Source organism: Microcaecilia unicolor, chromosome 3 (assembly GCF_901765095.1).
Source record: "Microcaecilia unicolor chromosome 3, aMicUni1.1, whole genome shotgun sequence".
NCBI lineage: Eukaryota > Metazoa > Chordata > Amphibia > Gymnophiona > Siphonopidae > Microcaecilia > Microcaecilia unicolor.
This window is the reverse complement of record NC_044033.1, coordinates 262,961,822-262,983,933: the sequence shown is the minus strand read 5'-3', so window position 1 is coordinate 262,983,933 and position 22,112 is coordinate 262,961,822. Positions and strand designations below refer to the sequence as shown.

General features: G+C 44.7%; 1 protein-coding gene across 3 annotated transcripts in view; it reads right to left on the bottom strand.

Moving 5' to 3' along the window:
• Nucleotides 1-22,112, bottom strand: part of SASH1 (SAM and SH3 domain containing 1) — a 568,634-nt gene that overhangs the window by 345,225 nt on the left and 201,297 nt on the right. For 2 of the 3 annotated variants that reach the window (XM_030198038.1, XM_030198036.1), the window contains exon 2: nt 8,051-8,179. The exons of the other annotated variant lie outside the window; for it this stretch is intronic. In XM_030198038.1, coding sequence (XP_030053898.1) covers nt 8,051-8,095 — 45 coding nt within the window. In that variant the 5' untranslated portion in view covers nt 8,096-8,179. The remainder of the gene's footprint in view (nt 1-8,050; nt 8,180-22,112) is intronic. 3 annotated transcript variants of the gene reach the window in all.

Sequence of the window (22,112 nt, the reverse complement as noted above, 5' to 3'; positions counted from 1 at the left end):
GCCAATTAAGTTATGTGCGGTGTTATAGAATCCATGCCGATTTCAGCGCTTAAATCTAAGCACACTATATAGAATCCAGGGGTAAGTGAACCTGCGCTAGTTTCAACCAGGTTGACACATGCTAGTATAGGAGCCAAGTTTTCAAAATTATTGGGGGTGCTAAGTCCAATGGAAATAACCCCTCCCTGGACACATAAAAGGAATTTTCTCAATATTGGGGGTGCTCAAGCACCCACAGCACCCACAGAGTCGGCTCCTATGCGCTAGTGCAGTTTTCAGTATGGTCATTGCTGAGGACATGCTGGGCACACTCCCAACAATAACTGCACAGACTTTGCACTTAGCGCATTTTAATTTTTATTGTTAAGGTGCGTTAGTGCAAAAACTTAGCACACTTTAGTAAAAGATCCCTTCAGTTATCTTAAAAATGAATTCAACATCTGCCTCTATGTAACCCCACCTAGGAGTCTGGTATTTCCCTACATGCAAGTAGGGTTGCCTCAGTGAGTAAATCTCTAAATAATGAAATGTTGACATACCTATGAATTAACATATATTATCTTGCTCATAGGCGCCGACTCCGTGGCCAATATTTCAACCCGCCGTCGGAAGTTCCGGCTCCAACCCCAGCCAGCCCGACCTGCCTGTCCTCCTCTCCTTCAATAGTCCTCCACCCTCGCCTTTCTGCCGTCCAGAATTTAAAACTCATCTTACCTCGCTCGGTCCCAGCAGCAGTGAAAGGCGAGCAGGCTCGGCTTCAGCCTTCCCTTCTCTCTCAGCTCTGGTCCCCGCCCTCGCGGAAACAGGAAATGAGGGCGGGACCAGAGCTGAGAGAGAAGGGAAGGCTGAAGCCGAGCCTGCTCGTCTTTCACTGCTGCCGGGACCGAGCGAGGTAAGATGAGTTTTAAATTCTGGGTGGCAGGAAGGCAAGGACGGAGGATTGTTGTGGGAGAAGAGGTCGGGCTGGAGTTGGGACTGAAACTCGGAGGGGGGGAGGCTGGAAAGGGGCAGGTGGTGGTTGGGGTGAGTTACTGGACATGGAGGGGAGGGGAGAGAGGAGAAATCACTGAACATGGAGGGGAGAGAGGAGAAATTGCTGGACACGGAAGAGAGGGCAGGAGAGAGATAAGACTTGTTGGACATGGTTGGAGGGAGGGGAGGGCAGGGGAGAGAGGAGAATTGCTGGATATGAATGGAGGTGAGGGCAGGGGAGAGAGGAGAATTGCTGGATATGAATGGAGGGGGAGAGGGGGGAGGAGGGGAAATGCATCACCTGTAACAAAAAAAAATTTCAGCACCCCCAATCATTTTGAAAAGTTGGCTCCTATGATCTTGCTACTGTTGGAAGTAAGTCTTTCTTGGCTTAATAGTGTACCCATGTAAAGTACAAAATTGCTTAATTCAGCAGAGCAGGGATGGGAGATGTCCTCACCAGTTTGTCCATCAAAGATACTCTCTCTCCTGCTAGCCACTCCTCTCCTCTCAAAGGCCATTAATCCTCCTCTTGTGTCCCCTCCCAACCTGCTTGTCCCCTTCCCAATCATCTCTCTTCCGCAGAAGTCTTGCAAGGTCACTGCTTGAATTCTCAGCAGCCATTTTGAATCAGTGACGGGAGCTGACCAAAAGTTAAAGCTTCTTTTCCCTTTTCGTCTCCCTCTTTCTCCTTCTCATCCCCCCACCCCCCCCTTGGTAATCATGCTCCTTAACACTAACTCTCTGCACTCCTCCCACTTCACCACCAGTCATTATTATTCAGCCCACAGGAGGCAGCCCGGTTGACTCCCGTGATCGGCGGTGAGACCGGATATTCAATGCCAGGCTGTTTTTGGCCAGCTTAAACTTAACTGGCTAACTTGATATTCAGCACAGGCTGGTTAAGCTTATAGAGGCCAAAGATAGGCCTGCTAAATTTAGCTGGCCAGCGTCTAAATATTTGCGGATAGCTGGCTATATCATGAGATATAGCCGGTTATTGGCTATGCTCTAAGTGCTAATATTCAACGGAGATAACCAGTTATCTCACGCTGAATATTAGCGCTTAACTGGCATAGCACTATTAAACAGGCCAGGGATCGGAATAAATTTAACTTATTTAATAAATTTTGTTAAAAAAAATAAATATAAGCTAATGTTTTATTTCTAATAAAGTGTAATAAGTAGGTGATGCAATGTAACATGACAAATGTCTTCAGTGATTCTCTGTTTTTGTTATCGTACTACAACTGGGGTCCATGGCAAAAGTAGTGGTAAGCCCAACGCGGCCTTACAGCGCGCTAATATGGCTACAGCCAGCCCAATACAAGCACCGGTGGTAGTTTCAGCCCTAGCGCGTGACATTTCCCATGCTAGGGAAAATAGGGAACTATTTTCTAGCACAGCAGTTACCCGGCAGTGGCGGTAAGTGCTTCCCCTCACATGGCCACATGGTAAGAGCATCCTTGCCACATAGCCAGGGTATTTTCAGCCTTTTTTTAGCCGCTGTGATAAAAAGGGCCACAGCACATGGCAAAAACAGCCCCCACCGCTACCACAGGGCCCTTTTTACCACAGCTTACTAAAAGGACCCCTAAGAGCACAATAGTAGTCGGTAATTAAAACATTCTGTTTAAATAAATCCCTGGCACCTCATCTGAAATCTTAAGCACCAGGTGGAGGGGGGGGGGGGGGGGTCCCCACCAAAATGGTCTGCACGGGCCCAACAATTGCTAAGGCCAGCCTTGGCCACCAGCCTGAATAAGAAGAACTTTCAAGCACACCCTGATATGCTGCCTGAACTTATTGTTCAATCCAATCCAATTTTATTTATAAATCACTATAACCCAAATTTAGACCCTGTGAATTTCTGAAGGAATCTTTCTATGGTATAATGCAAACTTAAGATGAGCAGTAGCAATAGATTTCAGAAACTGAGATCCTGTTCCAACATATCATGGCCTACAATGAAGTTCATTACTGCCGTGGTATGCACAAAACTAACCTATTTGAAACCCTTGCCTCTGAGAGAAAGGTTTTGATCAAACTCACAAAACTAAAAGGGGAAGCAGGAGATATATCCCAGGATCTTAAAGAAGCTTAGAGGGGATTTGGAAGCTTGGAAGCCTTGGTGAAAATCTTCAACAGCTCCTTGGAGACAGAAATGTCACCAGAGGACTAGAGATGGCAAGTTGCCCTCTCACAAAACTTCAAGTAGTAGGGAAAGGACATATGCCAGCCAATAAAAACAAAAACAAAAACAAAAAAAAATATATATATATATCCACAAGTGGATATTGTTGCAGCTTGTTGCTTCACATCAAAGAGGCCTTTGGCTTTTGTCATCTATAATAATTGTGATATACAGACATTACACATCAGATACATTTGACTCTTGAGGCAAGCAATTTCATTACCAAAACACGGTTCCGTGTCGAGTTTGCATATATTTTGATATTCAATAAGTCTACTGCAATCAACCTCTGGATTTTTATTGGTTGACCTATGTCCCTTCCCTACTACTTGGACTTTTCTAAGTTGTCCTCTCGCTTCACAAAAGTAGACTCAGAATGGAGGTCAGTAACTATAGTCAGCCTATGGGTGGATAAACTAATGCTGTTACACCTAAAGGAGAGTAGTATATCTGGAATCCAGCACGTTATAAGAGCCAAAGAAGCATGGCTTTAACAGCAGGGGAACATCGTATCAGACCAAGGGAGCATGTTGGAATGGGTAAAACTGAAATCCTTGGTGGGCCTTACTGTCCATAATTTCCTATGTTTCTATGTGAATACAGCTTAAATGGAAGAAGCACTAAACGAGTGGCCTATTTCACTCACTTAACTATTTGTCATGTTCTTATAAACTGCTTCTTTAAAAAATTTAAAAAAAAAACATGATTTTTAGTTTACAATATAAATCATCTTCTCTGGACAGGCCTCACATACAGGGCGGTTTCCAATAAATGTCTGGTTTGTGAAGAATTATTCTATTATTGATTTTATGATTAATTTTAAACCAAAAGGTAATACTGTGTTCAGCTATAGAGAGTCGGATATAGGACAATTTTTATACTACCTGCACAATTGCAAAATCCATAAACACGTTTTACTGACAGATGTTTCAGTTTTCAAAGTGAACACGTACACCTACTTTCACTTTGAAAATGATCTAAGGACTGAAGACATGCGTTCGATTATGCCGATTTGGGTGACCCTGGGAGAAGGATGCCCATTTCCCAATTTGTGTCAAAAGATGGGCGCCCTTCTCTTTCGAAAATAAGCCTGATAGTTTGTCAGTGTGGATTCACTCGCGTATGTTTTTCGACCTGCCTGTCTGTATCACGGACATTTGGTTCGACCTCCGCTCCAAAGTGAAATAAGCTCTACTCCTTCTAGTTTGGTTTTATTCATGCAGAGGTTTTCCCAGTTTGTGTTTGCACCTTTGGAACTGACATCACCATAATCACTGTCATTCTAGTGTTTTCCTCCATTACCATGATGTCCGATTTTCTTGCATCAGGATTTTTATTGGTTGGAATTGAAATGATCCAGCCTCAGCGCCGGGTCACATTTCATCTGCCAGATGGCTCCCAGGAAAGTTGCAATGACAATGGATTGGGCAACAATGAACCCAACATCACTGCAAGGATGTCACACCCCTTGCCTTCCGTCAAGAAGAATTTTATGAGCAGGCTTCACCTAACAGCTGGACAAAAGGATATGGAAATTCAGATCCAGAATCCACTAAAAATGACACTAAACAACAGAAGTATCTGAGCATCAATTCACTAGATGAAGTGGTACACTCTACTCAAAGTTATCACTCTTTGTGCAAGAGCTCTGAGAATAAGTCCTCAGACAAGGTTTTACATAAGAGCAAAAATTGACCCTCCTCACTCGCCCCCATCAAGCTTTGAACTTCATGCTCAGCAGTGGCTCTTTTAATGTTTATATTATTGCCTGCTTCTGACTATTTCGGTGGCACTTTACAACATCAGCTCTCCCTCCCTGTCTCCCTTTCTGAGGAACTTTCAAAAGCTGGCAAGGAGTGCAGCACTCAAAAGAGGCCAGCAAATTAAGAGGGTAAATAACTCTACCTTAAAAACTGGCTTAGTCAAAGGGTAGTGACTCCAGGTTCAGTAGCTTTGCATATACTGGACCTTAGCTAGTGTATCTTGGACATGATTTCAGTCTCTCACATTTACAGCTAGAACACTACTTAATGCCTGCATTGTCATAAAGAGAGATACTTTTGGAATTCACAGGGTGAAATATGTACAGGCAACATATCAAGGTGCACGTCACTCCTTGAACACTTTCAGGGAAACCATGCCACACTACTCTTTGTTCATGGAGCTGAAGTATTGCTTTAATGAGCAGAGACATCAGGATGCATGAGCTGGAAGGATCCCTGCCCTCTGGTTAGTAAATTCCTGGGTAATGGAGCTAAAATGAAGGCTACCTAAAATTAGCCAGTACTACTGGGCACCAGTTCATGCTGAACTATGATTCATATACCCAGACCTTTGTATCTGAGAGGCAGCTGGGGCACTGCAAGGGATAAGAGGATGAACTTACTGTATAACTCTGTCACCCTCCTGTACATCTCTAAAAGTTCTAAGCATTTTCAGCTTCAAAGTTTTCTTCCCTAACCAATGTAAACCACTGCAAAAAAAAAAGTGTGGTATGAACAAAATCTCATGGACCCCCTATTTTGCCTATTCCCATCACACCCCCCCCCCCCTCTAATAAGCAACCATGTCTCCGAGTGTCCTCACCTGGTGTTGGATGGATGTTGGGGACCTTGTGGGGTCGAAGAACAGGCAGTGGAAGATTTATAGCCTGTAGTTCCACTGTGGGCTACAAGAGGAAAAAAAATGAACTTGGCTGTCAAAATAGTTTTTCTCTTTTGTCAAACCTGGGACCCACTTAGTTCCACTGTCCCTACTGCTGACGCTAATATAAAAAAGTTAGTCTGCCCTGCCTTAAGCCTTCTTTCACAGCTACCTGGCTGACTGGATCTTATATCTCTTTCCCATCCTTGTCCAGACCAGGGATCATGAGCCACAGGTCCTCTGAATCCTAGACAGTGTGAATTACAAGTCTGGTCTCTAGGCGTCACTGTTGGATGATGGCTAAGATCCTTCCCCTTCCCCTAAGGATTGTGAATGCTGCCTTCACATTGTCTAGGTCTCAGGCTGGCCTGGTGAATGGTGAACACTTGAACCCTGCTCTTTGGCATGGCAGTGCACAACACTTGCCACTGTGCCACTAAACTGACCCAATCATCTTTCCATTAGGGCAGGAAGTCACTACTGGATTGAAAATAGGTATGGAGCCAGCCCAGGGGCTAATGACAGTGCTGAGTTCAAATCCTGGTCAAATGCTCTGATCCACAGATGTTGCCTTCCATCCCATCCCTCAAAGAAGCATTTGAATTGAGCCCAAGTAAAAGGTCAGCAAGGGACAAATACTCTCCAAGGATCCACAGGACTAATGTACAGTGCTTTACACCCTAAATCAGAGACAGTACAGAGGAAACACTTTTATCCCAAAGAACTGCCAACATTTCAAGTATGTAGCTGCCAGTAATCCTTGCAGGCTTCATGATTTCCTGTCCCGGATATCGCAAGCTGTGTTGGGTATCAAATTTTACTTTAACTCCATCCTGAAGATAACCTTTCATGCGTAACTTTGCATGTTAACCCCCAAGTTCTGTCAAAGGCACCTAAAGTTGTATGCACTAATTTGGGAGTACGCCTAAATTGTAAACACAACTTAATTGATAAATAAGCCAATCCTCTTCTTTTGTGTTTAGTCCTACGTTGGGGGAGGGGGTAGTGGGAACTGGGGGGGGGGGGGGGGGGGGTAAAGAAAAAGTACACCATGTGGCAGCGGTTTCAACTGATTTTAAGGCTCAGATCTTATGCGAGTTATTTCAGTTGTATGAACAACAATCCATTTAACATGGACTAGATTACACATGGGTGATGTTCATGTGGTTTTTTGGTGTGTTTTTTTCCTAAGGGGCTGTGCTTTTTGTTCAGCACTGTAGTAACCAGGGGTGGGCAACCTTTATGAACAGAGGGCCAAATGAATGTATGTACTACCCCTAGCTGGCTGCAACATTACATAACGACAGGGGGTGCGTACACAACACACGCAACTTGAATGGACACACCACTGCTTCACTGTTCACACTGTCTTGTGAAGACAGTATGGAAGCTCATGTGCTGCACAACTCAAACTCACCAAGAGCCAGAATCCTAAGGGAAAACAGAGTAGTGGTTCTGGAGACAGTGCCAACAGCGATCATCCAGTTGAGGTGGGTGGAAAGTGTATCTTGAGGGGAGAGAGTCAGAGAGCCACATCCAGGGTGAAAGGAGGATACCACTGGGCCCCAGGACTTGAAGTAAAGGACACTGGCCTATGTGATCTATTGTTACCCTCTACAATGTCTTCCCTGTGCTCTTCAAGTGAATACATAGTTGTGTATTTTCCAATGTAAATACCATGCGAGTATCATACATAGTGACTTCTATGCCTCAATTAATTTGTTTGTTTTAATCTCTATGATCTATTTATTTTATATGTAATATGGCAGAAATATGTTTATACTGGTCTAAAAGTAAGAAATCAAAGTTATAGAATGAATGATAGTTCCATAGCAAGTTATTCACATGTTTTTATAACTTGTTATATGGTTTATTTCCAATCCCCTAATGCCTCCCCATACCTAACCATTTCATTTCACTTCATGGTCGTCCCAGGCATCCAGGTCTCAAAATGAATAAGGGCTGGGAGAGAAGCATCTTATGGGAATGCCACTGTGTGGGTCAGTAGGTGGTCAGCTGAGTACCATGTCGTAGATGGTCAGCTGAGTACCATGCCGTTGTCGGCCACTCCTCCATGGGCCTCAAGAAAGACCCAGAAGCCATCCCAAAATGTTGCTCATTAACCTCTACAATACATTTTATTTAAAATGTTCTGTTTAGAAATCATCACAGAGTCAAACTGTTGGGGCTCTGTCAGCTGCTAGTATAAGAACATTTATTGTGGATCCTGTTGACCCTTACCATGTCAAGATCCTGGGAAACCCTGCGCTTGCGAAGCTCCTCCATCCTCTCACAGACGTCAGTGAAGCAAGTGTTGTAGTAGTCTGCGTACTGCTGAGCGAGGTCATCAATGTTCCCCAGTGAACCATCCTGCAATCAAGGAGCAGAACAGTGGTTAGTATATCTATGGAAGAGTCACGGAGAAGACCTTTACAGTACGAGGAAGGCAACTTTACTGACACAGCGGGGTATTTTCGATATGACGTCTAAATCCAACACTGGACATTTTGCTGAAAAAGCCCAAAAATCAAGTCGTGAAAATGACCATTTTCAAACCAGAAAAACGTTTTATCTTTTTTCTTTGAAAATGACCCATTTCCTTGATGCTGCTGTGCTTAATACATCTACCTTTTTGGATCATTTTCAAAAAAAAAAAAGTCTAAGTGAAAAACACACAAAATCAAGCCATTTGGATGTAGGAGAAGCTAGCTTTCCTAGTAGACTGGCCACACAGGATTCCCAGCAGAGCAGTGTGGCACTCTAAGGGGCACTGCAGTGGACTTAATAGAAAAGGTCCTAGGTACACATCTCACCATTAACTGCTTCTATTGTATAGTGAGCCCTTCGAAACTCACAAAAAAACCACTATACCCAACTATACACCACTACAACAGACCTTATGGCTGTAGGAGTTACCTATATGTGGGTACAGTAGGTTTTTGGGGAGAGGCTCACACTTTCCACCACAAGTGTAATAGTTAGAGTGGAGTATGAACCTGGGTCACCTTCTCTACAGTACACCACACCCACCACTAGGCTATTCATGGAAACCTACTTGCTGCTCTAATAGGCCTGGCCATAACATCTGAAGCTGCCATAGAGGCTGGTATGTACTATTTCATTTACATCTTTTGTAGGGTGGGAGGTGGTCAGTGACCAAGTGGGAGTAAGGGGGTATCATTCCTTTATTCCTGCAGTAGTCATCTGGTCATTTAGCGCACTTTCACATGGCTTAGTCGCTAATAAAACAGGTCTAGACCAAAACGTCCAACTTATAGCCCTGGCTGCTTTTGTTTTGTTCCATTATGGCAGAAAAACGTCCAAGTGTTAGGAATGTCAGATCCCACCTTTAACACGCCCCTGGCACGCCCCCTTGTGAATTGAGTGCACTTCTGATGGACTTCATAGAAAAATGTATAAAAATTGATTTTGAAAATACTAATTTGGATGTTTATGTGAGAAAAATGACCAAATGCAGATTTATGCCACTTTTTGGACGTTTTTCTCTTGAAAAATGAGCTCCACAGTCTCCCTCATCCACAATCCTGTCCTCATTGGCCCACTGTCCTCCATACAAAGCTAGAGACAGAGGACAACGCTGAAGGAAAAGTGGAAAAAACAAAGAGATATTCACCTTTGCAAATTATTTGGGAAAAACTCACATCTTCTACCTAATTCCTATTGGCCAAAACTAAGAAGAACATATTAGTATTGACTAAATGATTTTGCACTGTTTACCACTTTTTAGTAAAGAAGTGTGGTAGCCGTGTTAGTCCACTCTTAAGGTTATCAATAGAAATCAAACAAAATAAAACATGGAAAAGAAAATATGATACCTTTTTTATTGGGCATAACTTAATACATTTCTTGATTAGCTTTCAAAGGTTGCCCTTCTTCCTCAGACATTTGCTTATTTCCGATCTGAGGAAGAAGGGCAACCTTCGAAAGCTAATCAAGAAATGTATTAAGTTATGTCCAATAAAAAAAGGTATCATCTTATTTTCTTTTCCATGTTTTATTTTGACCACTTTTTACTGAAAGAAGTTTTGACTGTTTGTGCTAAAGATTTGGCATTAAAATCTGTGGTGACAGATTTTGCAAACAGGCAGAAAAACAATGACACATTTTTCCAAACTGATTCATGAAGCAACAGCTTTACATTTTACACAGTTTCTACTCAAGAATGAGAACATCACGAGACTCTGTTAAAAAGCTATAAAATGGCCCCAGATAGGAATGTTACAAGTCGCAAGTGTCCATCTAAGTAAAGTGTCAAAATTGTTTTCACGTGTTCTGTACCAAGACAGTAAAACCACCACCCTCTAAAACAAGGTCAGAATATTAGACCCAGCAAAACACATTCAGAAACAATCTGAACTATGTCTCGACTTGTTTCTAAAAACAAGATAGTGAAGGAGGTGGGGGGGGGGGGGGAATTCTTCTTGTTGAAAGTATAGCACAAAATTGTAGCTGCAATCTCAAAGGTCCTTTTGTCCTTGATAGACAATCTGAATTTGCAAAAAAGCAAGAAAATCCATTTTACATAAAATGTTGCGTCTAGAATTTAGACGTTCAAGTCAAAAGGATCTGCTGAACTCCTGTAAGGTTGTGCAGGAGTACAGAAGCAGCCATTTTAAAGAAGCAGAACAAACATGGCAGTTTCCATGTGCAAGTGTTGGCATTTCCCTTGATTTCTATCTGCCATTTTCAGGGCACAGATTGCAGAAGTCTGCCCAGCACTAGCTGGTCATTTTTATAAACCTAGCTGTGTAAGGGCAGCAAGTTGTTTTTCTTCATGTTGGAGGCAGAAACAAACAATGTTCTTATGAGCAGAATGACTCCCTTAATCACATATGTAAAGCCCTGGCCATGGCAAGCAGGTGTCAGATGAAATGCTGTCTGTGTTTGGAAGGGGAAAACTGCCTTTAAAGGTAGATGGGGGAAGGTGGCCTGATACAGAAAGGGGACTGTCAGCTCTTTTTTTCCCTGCACACGCAATGTTGTCAGGTAAGCTCTGGGCCAGCTTAACCTATAGGGCCAGTGACATTATTACAGGCTCAGGCATTTGGAGCCCTGTATCTCCAGCGCCCTGGGCCAGAGCCTCACCTGGTCCATAGGTTAAGCGGACCCTGCTATTTTTTTTTGTTACATTTGTACCCCGTACTTTCCCACTCATGGCAGGCTCAATGCAGCTTACATGGGGCAATGGAGGGTTAAGTGACTTGCCCAGAGTCACAAGGAGCTGCCTGTGCCTGAAGTGGGAATCGAACTCAGTTCCTCAGGACCAAAGTCCACCACCCTAACCACTAGGCCACTCCTCCACTCCACACTTATTTTGTAATGTAGTGCCTTAGTGTAGATGTGGGTGGAGCTTGGGAGGGGCATGCACCTGCCACCAACTTACACACGTAAATTATAGAATACTGTAGGGGGAAACTGTCTTTAAATGTAGATGGGGCTGATGCAGGCAGAGTTAGGTGAAACGCTGTCAGTATTCAGGAGGAGGAAATTGCCTTTAAAGGTATGCTGGGGGGGGGGGGGGGGTGGATGGCCTGAAAGCATGCCAGTGGGGGCTGCATCAATGGGAGGTGTGCCAATGGGAGAGCACCAAACCAAAAGTTGCCTCAGGGCACCAGGGACCATTGAGCTGTCTCCTGCAACATAGTGCTTAGAGCACTTACACATGCAAGGCATACATAACTGCACACGCCTAGTTATAGAAATACCCTGTATGTATCATGGCAGTGCTGGTCACTATTGAATAAGAGCCTCTCCATTCCCAATTAGGAGCCAAGTAAATACCTTTAGAAGTTGCTTTAAAAGCTTTCTCTCTTTTTTTTTTTTGTATATAAGTTGGTCCTTATCCGTTACGATATGTAAAATTTAAGGGAAAAATCAAACCAGTGAGCAGAGTCTTCCAAAATGACTGGGGGTAACCAACAAGCCTCATCCTGATAAATGGTTACGACACTCACATCAGGAGTAGGCTCCATATCCTGTATCAACATTAACAAATACTTCTTCATGTAAAAGATGACAGACGCATGGAATGACCCCCCCCCCCCCCTCGTAGAGATAAGAGAGACAAAAATAGCTGGATAGGCTCTATTAAGGGGCTTTTGTTTGCTTAACTACACAGCAGAATAGCAGGCAATAAAAAGCAGACAAAATTGATATTAAATAAGGATTGATATCCTCTAAGCAGTCATCCTCTGCTACTGGCAGCTGGGATAATCTTTGGCCGTGTGGACAGCAATAACTGGGCAGAGTGGATGGGTCACTAAGCGGAATGGTGCAAGAGTATTGGGATGCTTTAGGTAAACTTTCAGCCTCCCCTCAATTCAATTTTAAGTCCCTGACCTGCCCCCACACCAAGATTTTGCTAATTAGCCTTTGCTTCTGGTCCTTTATCGCCAAGCTTGGTTTCTGAGATCGGCCAATTCTAATTTACTTGCGGTTCCCTCTGATTCCCGTATTTAGCCGGATACTTCTCGGGATGCAACATTCTGCGCTGTAGCTCCCGGCCAATTCTAATTTATTTGTGGTTCCCTCTGATTCCCGTATTTAGCCAGATACTTCTCGGGATGCAACATTTTGCGCTGTAGCTCCCGGCCAATTCTAATTTACTTGCGGTTCCCTCTGATTCCCGTAATTAGCCGGATACTTCTCGGGATGCAACATTCTGCACTGTAGCTCCCGCTCTTCACCCTCTCCCTCCGCCCCCTCCCCAATCTTGGCACGATTTCTTCTCCTTGTAAATATATTTGGCTCTTTAGAAAGGCTTTTACCATTTGTGTTGCTTGATTTTCTTTGTTTTCTTGCCCCTCCCCCCTTCATGTTGCCTGGCTTATGTTTTTAAAATGTATTTCTTAAGGGTAATTTATTTTGTGTTACACCTCCATTCCCCTTTTCTTTGTGTTTCCTTTTCCTTCATGAATCGTTGTCCTGTCTCTAATTCTTTGGATAATTTCACGGTATAACAAATGAACAAAATAAATATCATAAACAAACAATATGGGCCTGGGTCACCTTTTCTACAGTACACTGCACCCACCACCAGGCTCTGCTCTAATAGGACTGGCCATAACATCTGTTGCTGCTAATTGGGTTTCTGCCAGGTACTTGTGACCTGACTTGGCCACCGTTTGGAAAACAGGATACTGGTCTAGATGGATCATTGGTCTGACCCAGTATGTCTACACTTATGTTCTTATGAAGCTGTCATAGAGGCTGGTATGTACTGTTTCGTGTACCTATTTGTGAGGTGGGAGGGGGTCAGTGACCACGGAAGGAGTAAGGGGTGTTATTCCTTTATTCTTGCAGTAATCATTGGTCATTTAGGGCACTTTTTTGTGGCTTATTTGATAATAAAACAGGTCTAGACCAAAATATCCAACTTATAGCCCTGGATGTTTTCTCCATTGAACTTACAACGCCGAAACCGCAGCAGGCAGATCAGCTCCTGTTTGCCTTCCTTCCCTACCTGTGTCCCGCCCTCGCCGACGTTACATCACTCAAGGGCGGGACACAGGCAGGGAAGGAAGGCCAATGGGAGGCGATCTGCCTGCTGCGGTTTCGGAGGTGAGGCGCTGTACGTTTAATGGAGAGGAGAGGGCCCGGCCCAGGTGGAGTGGGGGGGCAGTGGCAGCAACCTCGGGGGGGGGGGGGGAGGGAGGGGAGGGCAGGAGAAATGCTGGACATGGGAGGTCTCAGAAGGAGGGGGGCCTTGGAGCTGGGAGGGAGGGAGGGACGGAGGGGAGCCTTGGTGCTGGGCGGGAGGGAGGGACAGAGGGGGGCCTTGGAGCTGGGAGGGAGGAGGGGCCTTGGAACTTGTGCCTTGGAGCTGGGAGGGGAAGGGAGGGGGAGGGGGCCTTGGAGCTGGGAGGGAGGGACAGAGGGCCTTGGAGCTGGCAGGGAAGGAGGGAGGATGCTTGACATGGGAGGTCAGAAGGAGGGGGGCCTTGGAGCTGGGAGGGATGGACAGAGGGGGCCTTGGAGCTAGCTGGGAGGGAGGGACGGAGGGGGTCCTTGGAACTGGGAGGGAGGGATGGAGGGGGGCCCTTGGAGCTGGGAGGGAGGGGCAGAGGGCCTTGGAGCTGGCAGGGAAGGAGGGCCTTGGAGCTGGCAGGGAAGGAGGGAGGGCAGGGGGCCTTACAGCTGGGAGGGGAGGGGGAGGGAATGGGGCCTTGGAGCTGGGAGGGAGGGAGTTAGACATCAAAATAGAACATACCAATACTCACCCGTTTTAACGGGCTTAACGGCTAGTAAATCAATAAAACGTAACAACATACACTCACTTTTTAAAATTAAACTTTGTTTTACCTGGGCAAGGGTGGGTAGGGAATGGAGGGGTTAGGCGGTGGGGTGAAAATAAAATGTTGACAATAATAGATATGTATGATGGAATTAATGTAAACAGTTTATTAATGTTTGAACATGTTACTTGCAATGGTGTTCTAATAAAGAAGATTTAAACATAAACTTTGTTTTCCATGATGTCCACTTATATGTTTACAGGATTGTTGTGGGAGGAGTGGTATTGAGGTGATCATGGTTGTTGAGTTTAATTATCAAAACAAGGCTGAAGGGGGAATGTAAGGTTGAAGGATTGCCTAGGGCATCTCATACTCTTGATCCAGCCATGCATTTGAATTATAGGTATCTCCAAACTGTCTTTCATTTCCTTACTTACCGATCATGAATCAAACGGACTACATGAAACTACAAAAAAATTGGAAGTAGAAGCTGTTTTCCATTAAGCTTCTCCTGTGTACTAAATTTATGAGCATCCATTTTTTTCTGAGTTCTGCAGCCTCCAGTCTTAACTCCTTGTCATTTTTCATTTTGCCTTTGCCGAAGAGAGCTTTTTCAAAAATGATGCTTCTCTACCCTGTAACAAAATCCTCCCTCTAAATCACAGATCGGGGCAGGCAGTGCAATAGCTCACACCAATTCCTGTCAACTTGTGTTCACAGAATGATTGGTGGGGAAGTCAGAATAGTGACCAGTGGACTGAAGGAAAGTAATGAGGTTTCCCCCCTTCCTTTAGTATACATTGAGGTAGGAAGAACTCTCTTAGCAAAATTACATTTCTAGCATCGAGCACACAACATCTGCTGTGCAACTAGAAAATACCATAAAAATAATCATATCCTAGGTCAGGGGTTCTCAACCCAATCCTTGGGACACACCCAACTAGTTGGGTTCTCCAAGATATCTATGATGAATAAGCATGAGATAGCTTTGCACAGAATGGAGGCAGTGCCTGTAAATTTATTTCACGTGTATTCATTGTGGATACCCCAGTGGCGTTCCTAGGGCGGCTGACACCCGGGGCAGATCAGCGATGCAGCGCCCCCCCCCCCCCCCCCCGGCGAAACGATACCTTCTCCCCCTCCCTGGCGAAACGACACCTCCCCCCCCTGGTGAAGCTACCCCCCCCCCCCCCGGGTGCATTTTTACCTGCTGGGGGGTGCCGCGCGCCTGTCGGCGTCGCTCGTTCCATGCTCCCTCTGCCCCAGAACAGGAAGTAACCTGTTCCGGGGCAGAGGGAGCACAGAATGAGCGGCTCCAACAGGCGCGTGGCACCCCCTCAGCGGCGTGCACACGGGGCAGACCGCACCCACTGCTCCCCCCTAGGAACACCACTGGGATACCCTGAAAATCTAACTGGCTGGGTGTGTTCCAGGAATGGGTTGAGACCCCTGTCCTAGAGTGACTTTATTGATGTTACGTCATATACTACAGTCTTAACTTTGTATAGCATCATACCAAGGATGGTGCAGGCCACACAGAGTGCCAAAATTGCTCCCAGCCCATTGTCTCTTCTCATTGGTGGTGACAAGAGTGGGTGCAAGCGGACTAGTTGCACTGGACACAACTACAGCTTGCTATGGTCCTGATTTTGTATAAACACTGCAGACAAGCAAGTCATCAGTTTTATATGCTACTGTCATGTTAGAATGCAAAGCATAATCTGTAGGTAAATATATGATTATTTATTTTGATTTAAACTCATGACTTCTAGTTGTAGCTCAAGGTGAGTTACATTTAGGTACTTGTCTGTCCCTGCAGGGCTTACCATCTAAGTTTGCACAAGGTCAATGGGATTTAAACCCCGGCTTCATTGGTTCTCAGTCCATGGTTCTAACTGTTAGTCTACTCCCTCACTCCAGATGATGATGGCAGATTACCATGTAACATAGTAGATGACAGCAGATACAGACCTGTCTGCTCAACAAGATAAACTCATAGTATGAGATATGATGAGATACAAATACATATACTTGATCTTCATTTCTCCTTGCCATTTGTGGGGCGCAGACCATCAAAGTCTGCCCGGCACTGGCCTTGTTCTCCAGCTACTGAAGCTGAATCTGTCCAGCCATGATCAGGGCACAGACCGTAGAAGCCTGCCCAGCACTGGCTTTGCTTCCCAATTACTGGTGTTGCCACTTAATCACCGCTAAGCTTGTTTGGTTCCACTCCTTCTATATAGGATTCCTTTGTGTTTATCCCACACATTTTTGAATTTTATTACTGCTTTCATCTCCACCACCTCCCATGGGATGGTATTCCAGGTATCTACCACCCTCTCTGTGAAAAAGTACTTCCTGATATTATTCGTGAATCGGCCCCCCTGCAACCTCAATTCATGTCCTCTAGTTCTACCACCTTCCCATCTCTGGAAAAGGTTTGTCAATTAATAGGTTTCAAATATTTGAATGTCTGTATCATATCACCCCTGTCTCTCCTTTCCTCCAAGGCATAAATGTTCAGGTCCTCAAGTCTCTCCTTGTTTGCAGCAACATCACCTTGGGTTTTTGGCCTCACAGGACTTTGTAAGCTGAAAGCAGGCCACTATTGGATGAAAGGTCTCCTGTGAAGAATACAGCAGAAAGTAGTCTTGGTGGCTCTACGAGGGAATTTGCACTGAACTAGTGCCCCTGCATTGTACTGTGGTGCACTGTTCTGCTGAGGATGCAGTCTCATACATAAGACATCAAAATAACTTGTCTGATGTAAACATTAGAAAAAACTTGTGCTCTTTGTGTGTTACATAATCATATGGCTTGTTAGGTCCATGAAGGCCCACTGACTACAATCTATTATATGTTATGCATTAGGGATGTACACAGGACAAAAGTTTACAATTCATTTGAGTACCCTCCCCCCCCCATTTTTTTTAACATATCTTTATTTTTCAATATTTCATTACAAGACAGAACTAATGCTAGAATGGAGCACTGTTTCTTTAGTGCCCTGCATAACATACAGAACAGCATTATGCATAATTGCTAACAAACACACAAACTAGATCTTCCCTCCCACCCACCCTACTGTATCCCTCAGTTCATATTTGATTTGTTTCACACATTTATTTTAATAAATATTTAGGGCCTGATATTCAAAGGGTTTAACTGCCACTGAATATCCCAAGATAGCCCTGTATAGGCAATTTAACTGGTCAGGAGCCTCTCCCTTCCTGGTTAAATCACTTTGACTATTGAGCCCAAAATGTTTCATGCAACAGTCTAGAATCTGTAAACTAATTTAGAAGTTCCACAAAACTGTATGATGAGTCCTAATTCTCCCATGCTTATTTGTTAGATACCTGGAATGCCCTCCCGTGGAAGGTGGTAGAGATGAAAACGATAATGGAATTTAAAAAATCCATGGGATAAACACAAAGGAATCCTGTCTAGAAGGAATGGACTCAAAGAAGCTTAGCAGAGATTAGGAAACAAAACCAGTAATTGGGAAGCAAAGCCAGTACTGGGCAAACTTCTACAGTCTGTGCTCTGGTCGTGGCTGGACAGATTGTCCCATTATAGCAACACTTACGTTCCTATGTTCTCTACACAGAAACTACATGCAAACAGAATACTGCACCTCAGTCACACACAAAACAATGAAAGACCCTCACCAAAATCTGAATAATGGATTACAAATTAGAAATAGAAATTATGCAGACAAAATTGAACTGGGAACAACCTCGGCATGTTCTGCAACACTGGAGAAAAAAAAATGCATTTACTTTTGAACTGAACACAATACAAAGACATCTGCGATGCATATTTCTCACAGCTAACATGTTCCAATTAATAATTTTAACATAAAACAGTTTTTTGTACCTTTGTTTTCTGGACATTTTATTTTTCAGTAATGTACATGAGTACATAAGTACATAAGTAGTGCCATACTGGGAAAGACCAAAGGTCCATCTAGCCCAGCATCCTGTCACCGACAGTGGCCAATCCAGGTCAAGGGCACCTGGCACGCTCCCCAAACGTAAAAACATTCCAGACAAGTTATACCTAAAAATGCGGAATTTTTCCAAGTCCATTTAATAGCGGTCTATGGACTTGTCCTTTAGGAATCTATCTAACCCCTTTTTAAACTCCGTCAAGCTAACCGCCCGTACCACGTTCTCCGGCAACGAATTCCAGAGTCTAATTACACGTTGGGTGAAGAAAATTTTCTCCGATTCGTTTTAAATTTACCACACTGTAGCTTCAACTCATGCCCTCTAGTCCTAGTATTTTTGGATAGCGTGAACAGTCGCTTCACATCCACCCGATCCATTCCACTCATTATTTTATACACTTCTATCATATCTCCCCTCAGCCGTCTCTTCTCCAAGCTGAAAAGCCCTAGCCTTCTCAGCCTCTCTTCATAGGAAAGTCGTCCCATCCCCACTATCATTTTCGTCGCCCTTCGCTGTACCTTTTCCAATTCTACTATATCTTTTTTGAGATACGGAGACCAGTACTGAACACAATACTCCAGGTGCGGTCGCACCATGGAGCGATACAACGGCATTATAACATCCGCACACCTGGACTCCATACCCTTCCTAATAACACCCAACATTCTATTCGCTTTCCTAGCCGCAGCAGCACACTGAGCAGAAGGTTTCAGCGTATCATCGACGACGACACCCAGATCCCTTTCTTGATCCGTAACTCCTAACGCGGAACCTTGCAAGACGTAGCTATAATTCGGGTTCCTCTTACCCACATGCATCACTTTGCACTTGTCAACATTGAACTTCATCTGCCACTTGCACGCCCATTCTCCCAGTCTCGCAAGGTCCTCCTGTAATCGTTCACATTCCTCCTGCGACTTGATGACCCTGAATAATTTTGTGTCATCGGCGAATTTAATTACCTCACTAGTTATTCCCATCTCTAGGTCATTTATAAATACATTAAAAAGCAACGGACCCAGCACAGACCCCTGCGGGACCCCACTAACTACCCTCCTCCACTGAGAATACTGGCCACGCAATCCTACTCTCTGCTTCCTATCTTTCAACCAGTTCTTAATCCATAATAATACCCTACCTCCGATTCCATGGCTCTGCAATTTCTTCAGGAGTCTTTCGTGCGGCACTTTGTCAAACGCCTTCTGAAAATCCAGATATACAATATCAACCGGCTCCCCATTGTCCACATGTTTGCTTACCCCCTCAAAAAATGCATTAGATTGGTGAGGCAAGACTTCCCTTCACTAAATCCGTGCTGACTTTGTCTCATCAGTCCATGTTTTTGTATATGCTCTGCAATTTTATTCTTAATAATAGCCTCCACCATCTTGCCCGGCACCGACGTCAGACTCACCGGTCTATAATTTCCGGATCTCCTCTGGAACCCTTCTTAAAAATCGGAGTAACATTGGCTACCCTCCAGTCTTCCGGTACTACACTCGATTTTAGGGACAGATTGCATATTTCTAACAGTAGCTCCGCAAGTTCATTTTTTAGTTCTATTAATACTCTGGGATGAATACCATCAGGTCCCGGTGATTTACTACTCTTCAGCTTGCTGAACTGACCCATTACATCCTCCAAGGTTACAGAGAATTGTTTAGTTTCTCCGACTCCCCCGCTTCAAATATTCTTTCCGGCACCGGTGTCCCCCCCAAATCCTCCTCGGTGAAGACCGAAGCAAAGAATTCATTTAATTTCTCCGCTACAGCTTTGTCCTCCTTGATCGCCCCTTTAACACCATTTTCGTCCAGCGGCCCAACCGACTCTTTGGCCAGTTTCCTGCTTTTAATGTATCTAAAAAATTTTTTACTATGTATTTTTGCTTCCAACGCTAATTTCTTCTCAAAGACCTTTTTTGCCCTCCTTATCTCCGCTTTGCATTTGGCTTGGCATTCCTTATGATCTATCCTGTTACTTTCAGTTGGTTCTCTTCTCCACTTTCTGAAGGATTGTTTTTTGGCTCTAATGATTTCCTTTATCTTACTGTTTAGCCACGCCGGCTGACGTTTAGTCTTTTTTCCCTTTTTTCTAATACGTGGAATATATTTGTCCTGAACCTCCAGTGTTAGTGTCAGTTTTCATTTCTGCTTTTCTGTCTGCTGCTATCCATTTGACATTTCTTCTCTCTCCTCTTGTCTTGTTCCATTCATTTACTATATCTGTCTGATCTTTACTTTTTAGTTCTTTCCTTCCTCTTCTGTTCATTTCATCCTTATTACCCTGCAGTCCTCCATCTCCTTCTTTTTACCTACATATCAACTTACCATCTCTTTCTCTCACTCCTTTGCTCTATTTTTCCTGTCTCTCTCCTTCCTTGGCCTCCTATACCCTGCTTTCATCTACCCATTAACACATTTCTACCCTCTGTACTCACTATTTATTTTGATTTAGCTCATACCTTTTCAGTAGTAGCACCAAGTTGAGTTACATTCCTGTGCACTAGCCGCCTTATTTTCGAAAGAGAAAGTTTACAATTTTTCAACACAAATTGGGAGATGGGCGTCTTTCTCCCGTGGGCGCCCAAATCGGTATAATCGAAAGCCAATTTTGGGCGTCTTCAACTGCAATCTGTCGCGGTAACGGCCAAAGTTGACGGGGGCGTGTCGGAGGCGTGGTGAAGGCGGGACTGGGGCGTGTTTATCGGCCGAGGAGAGATGGCCGTCGTCGGACGATAATCGAAAAAAGAAAGGCGTGTTTAGCGCGAATTTGGGTCACTTTTTTTGGACCTTTTTTTTTCACGAACAAGTCCCAAAAAAGTGCCCTAAATGACCAGATGACCACCAGAGGGAATCGGGGATGACCACCCCTGACTCCCCCACTGGTCACTAACCCCCTCCCACCCAAAAAAAACAACTTTATAAACTTTTTTTCCAGCCTCAAATGTCATACCCAGCTCCATCACAGCAGTATGCAGGTCCCTGGAGCAGTTGTTAGTGGGTGCAGTGGACTTCAGGCAGGTGGACCCAGGCCCATCTCCCCCCCTACCTGTTACACTTGTGCTGGTAAATGGGAGCCCTCCAAACCGCCCCCAAAACCCACTGTACCCACATCTATAAGTGCTATGGTAATGGTGTAGAGTTGTGGGGAGTGGGTTTTGGGGGGGATATGGGGGGCTCAGCACCCAAGGGAAGGGAGCTATGGACTTCAGACGTAGTTAACTTTTGTTTTTTAGTTGTTACAAGTGCCCCCTAGGGTGCCCGGTTGGGTCCTGGCATGTGAGGGGGACCAGTGCACTATGAATCCTGGCCCCTCCCATGACGCAATGCCTTGGATTTGTTCATTTTTGAGCTAGGCGCCTTCGGTTTCCATTATCACTGAAAAACGAAACCGCCCAGCTCAAATCCACACAAATCCGATGCATTTGGCTGGCACAAACCGTATTATCGGAAAAAAGATGGATGCCCATTTTTTTCCAAAATACGGTTTGCCCCGCCCCTTCACGTACCCGTTCTCGGAGATAGACGCCCATGGAGATGGGCGTTCGCGTTCGATTATGCCCCTCCACGTATTTACCTGTCCCTGGTAGGCCTACAATCTAAGTTTGCACCTGAGGCAATGGAGGGTTAAGTGAGTTGCCCATAATCACAAGGAGCATAACAGGATTTGAACTTAGCTTCTGTTTTTATCAGCCAATGCTCTAACCACTATGCTACTCTACCACTCCACTATCCTCCTCTCACTCATATCTTTGACATCCTCCTTGGCCTCTCACTTTGTCCCACTATTCCCAGCATCTCCCTTCCCTCTACCTGCCTTCACCCTTGTAGCCCAGCATCTCCTCCCCTTTTCTCTCTTTTCTTCTTTCTCTTCCCTCTACCCTTGTAGTCTAACATCTGCCTGTCCCTTCCTCTTCAACCAGAGTTGTAGCTACCATTGAGTGAGCCCAGCAAAATGCCCAGGGTTGCCCAATGGTAGGGGCGGTCTGCTACTGAACCCCATAGGTCTTGACATTTCTCCTCCTCTCTGCCCCCTCGCAGGTCCAGTATACCCTCTGGGGCCCTTGAAATCCACAGCAGACAGCTAGCAGAGGCA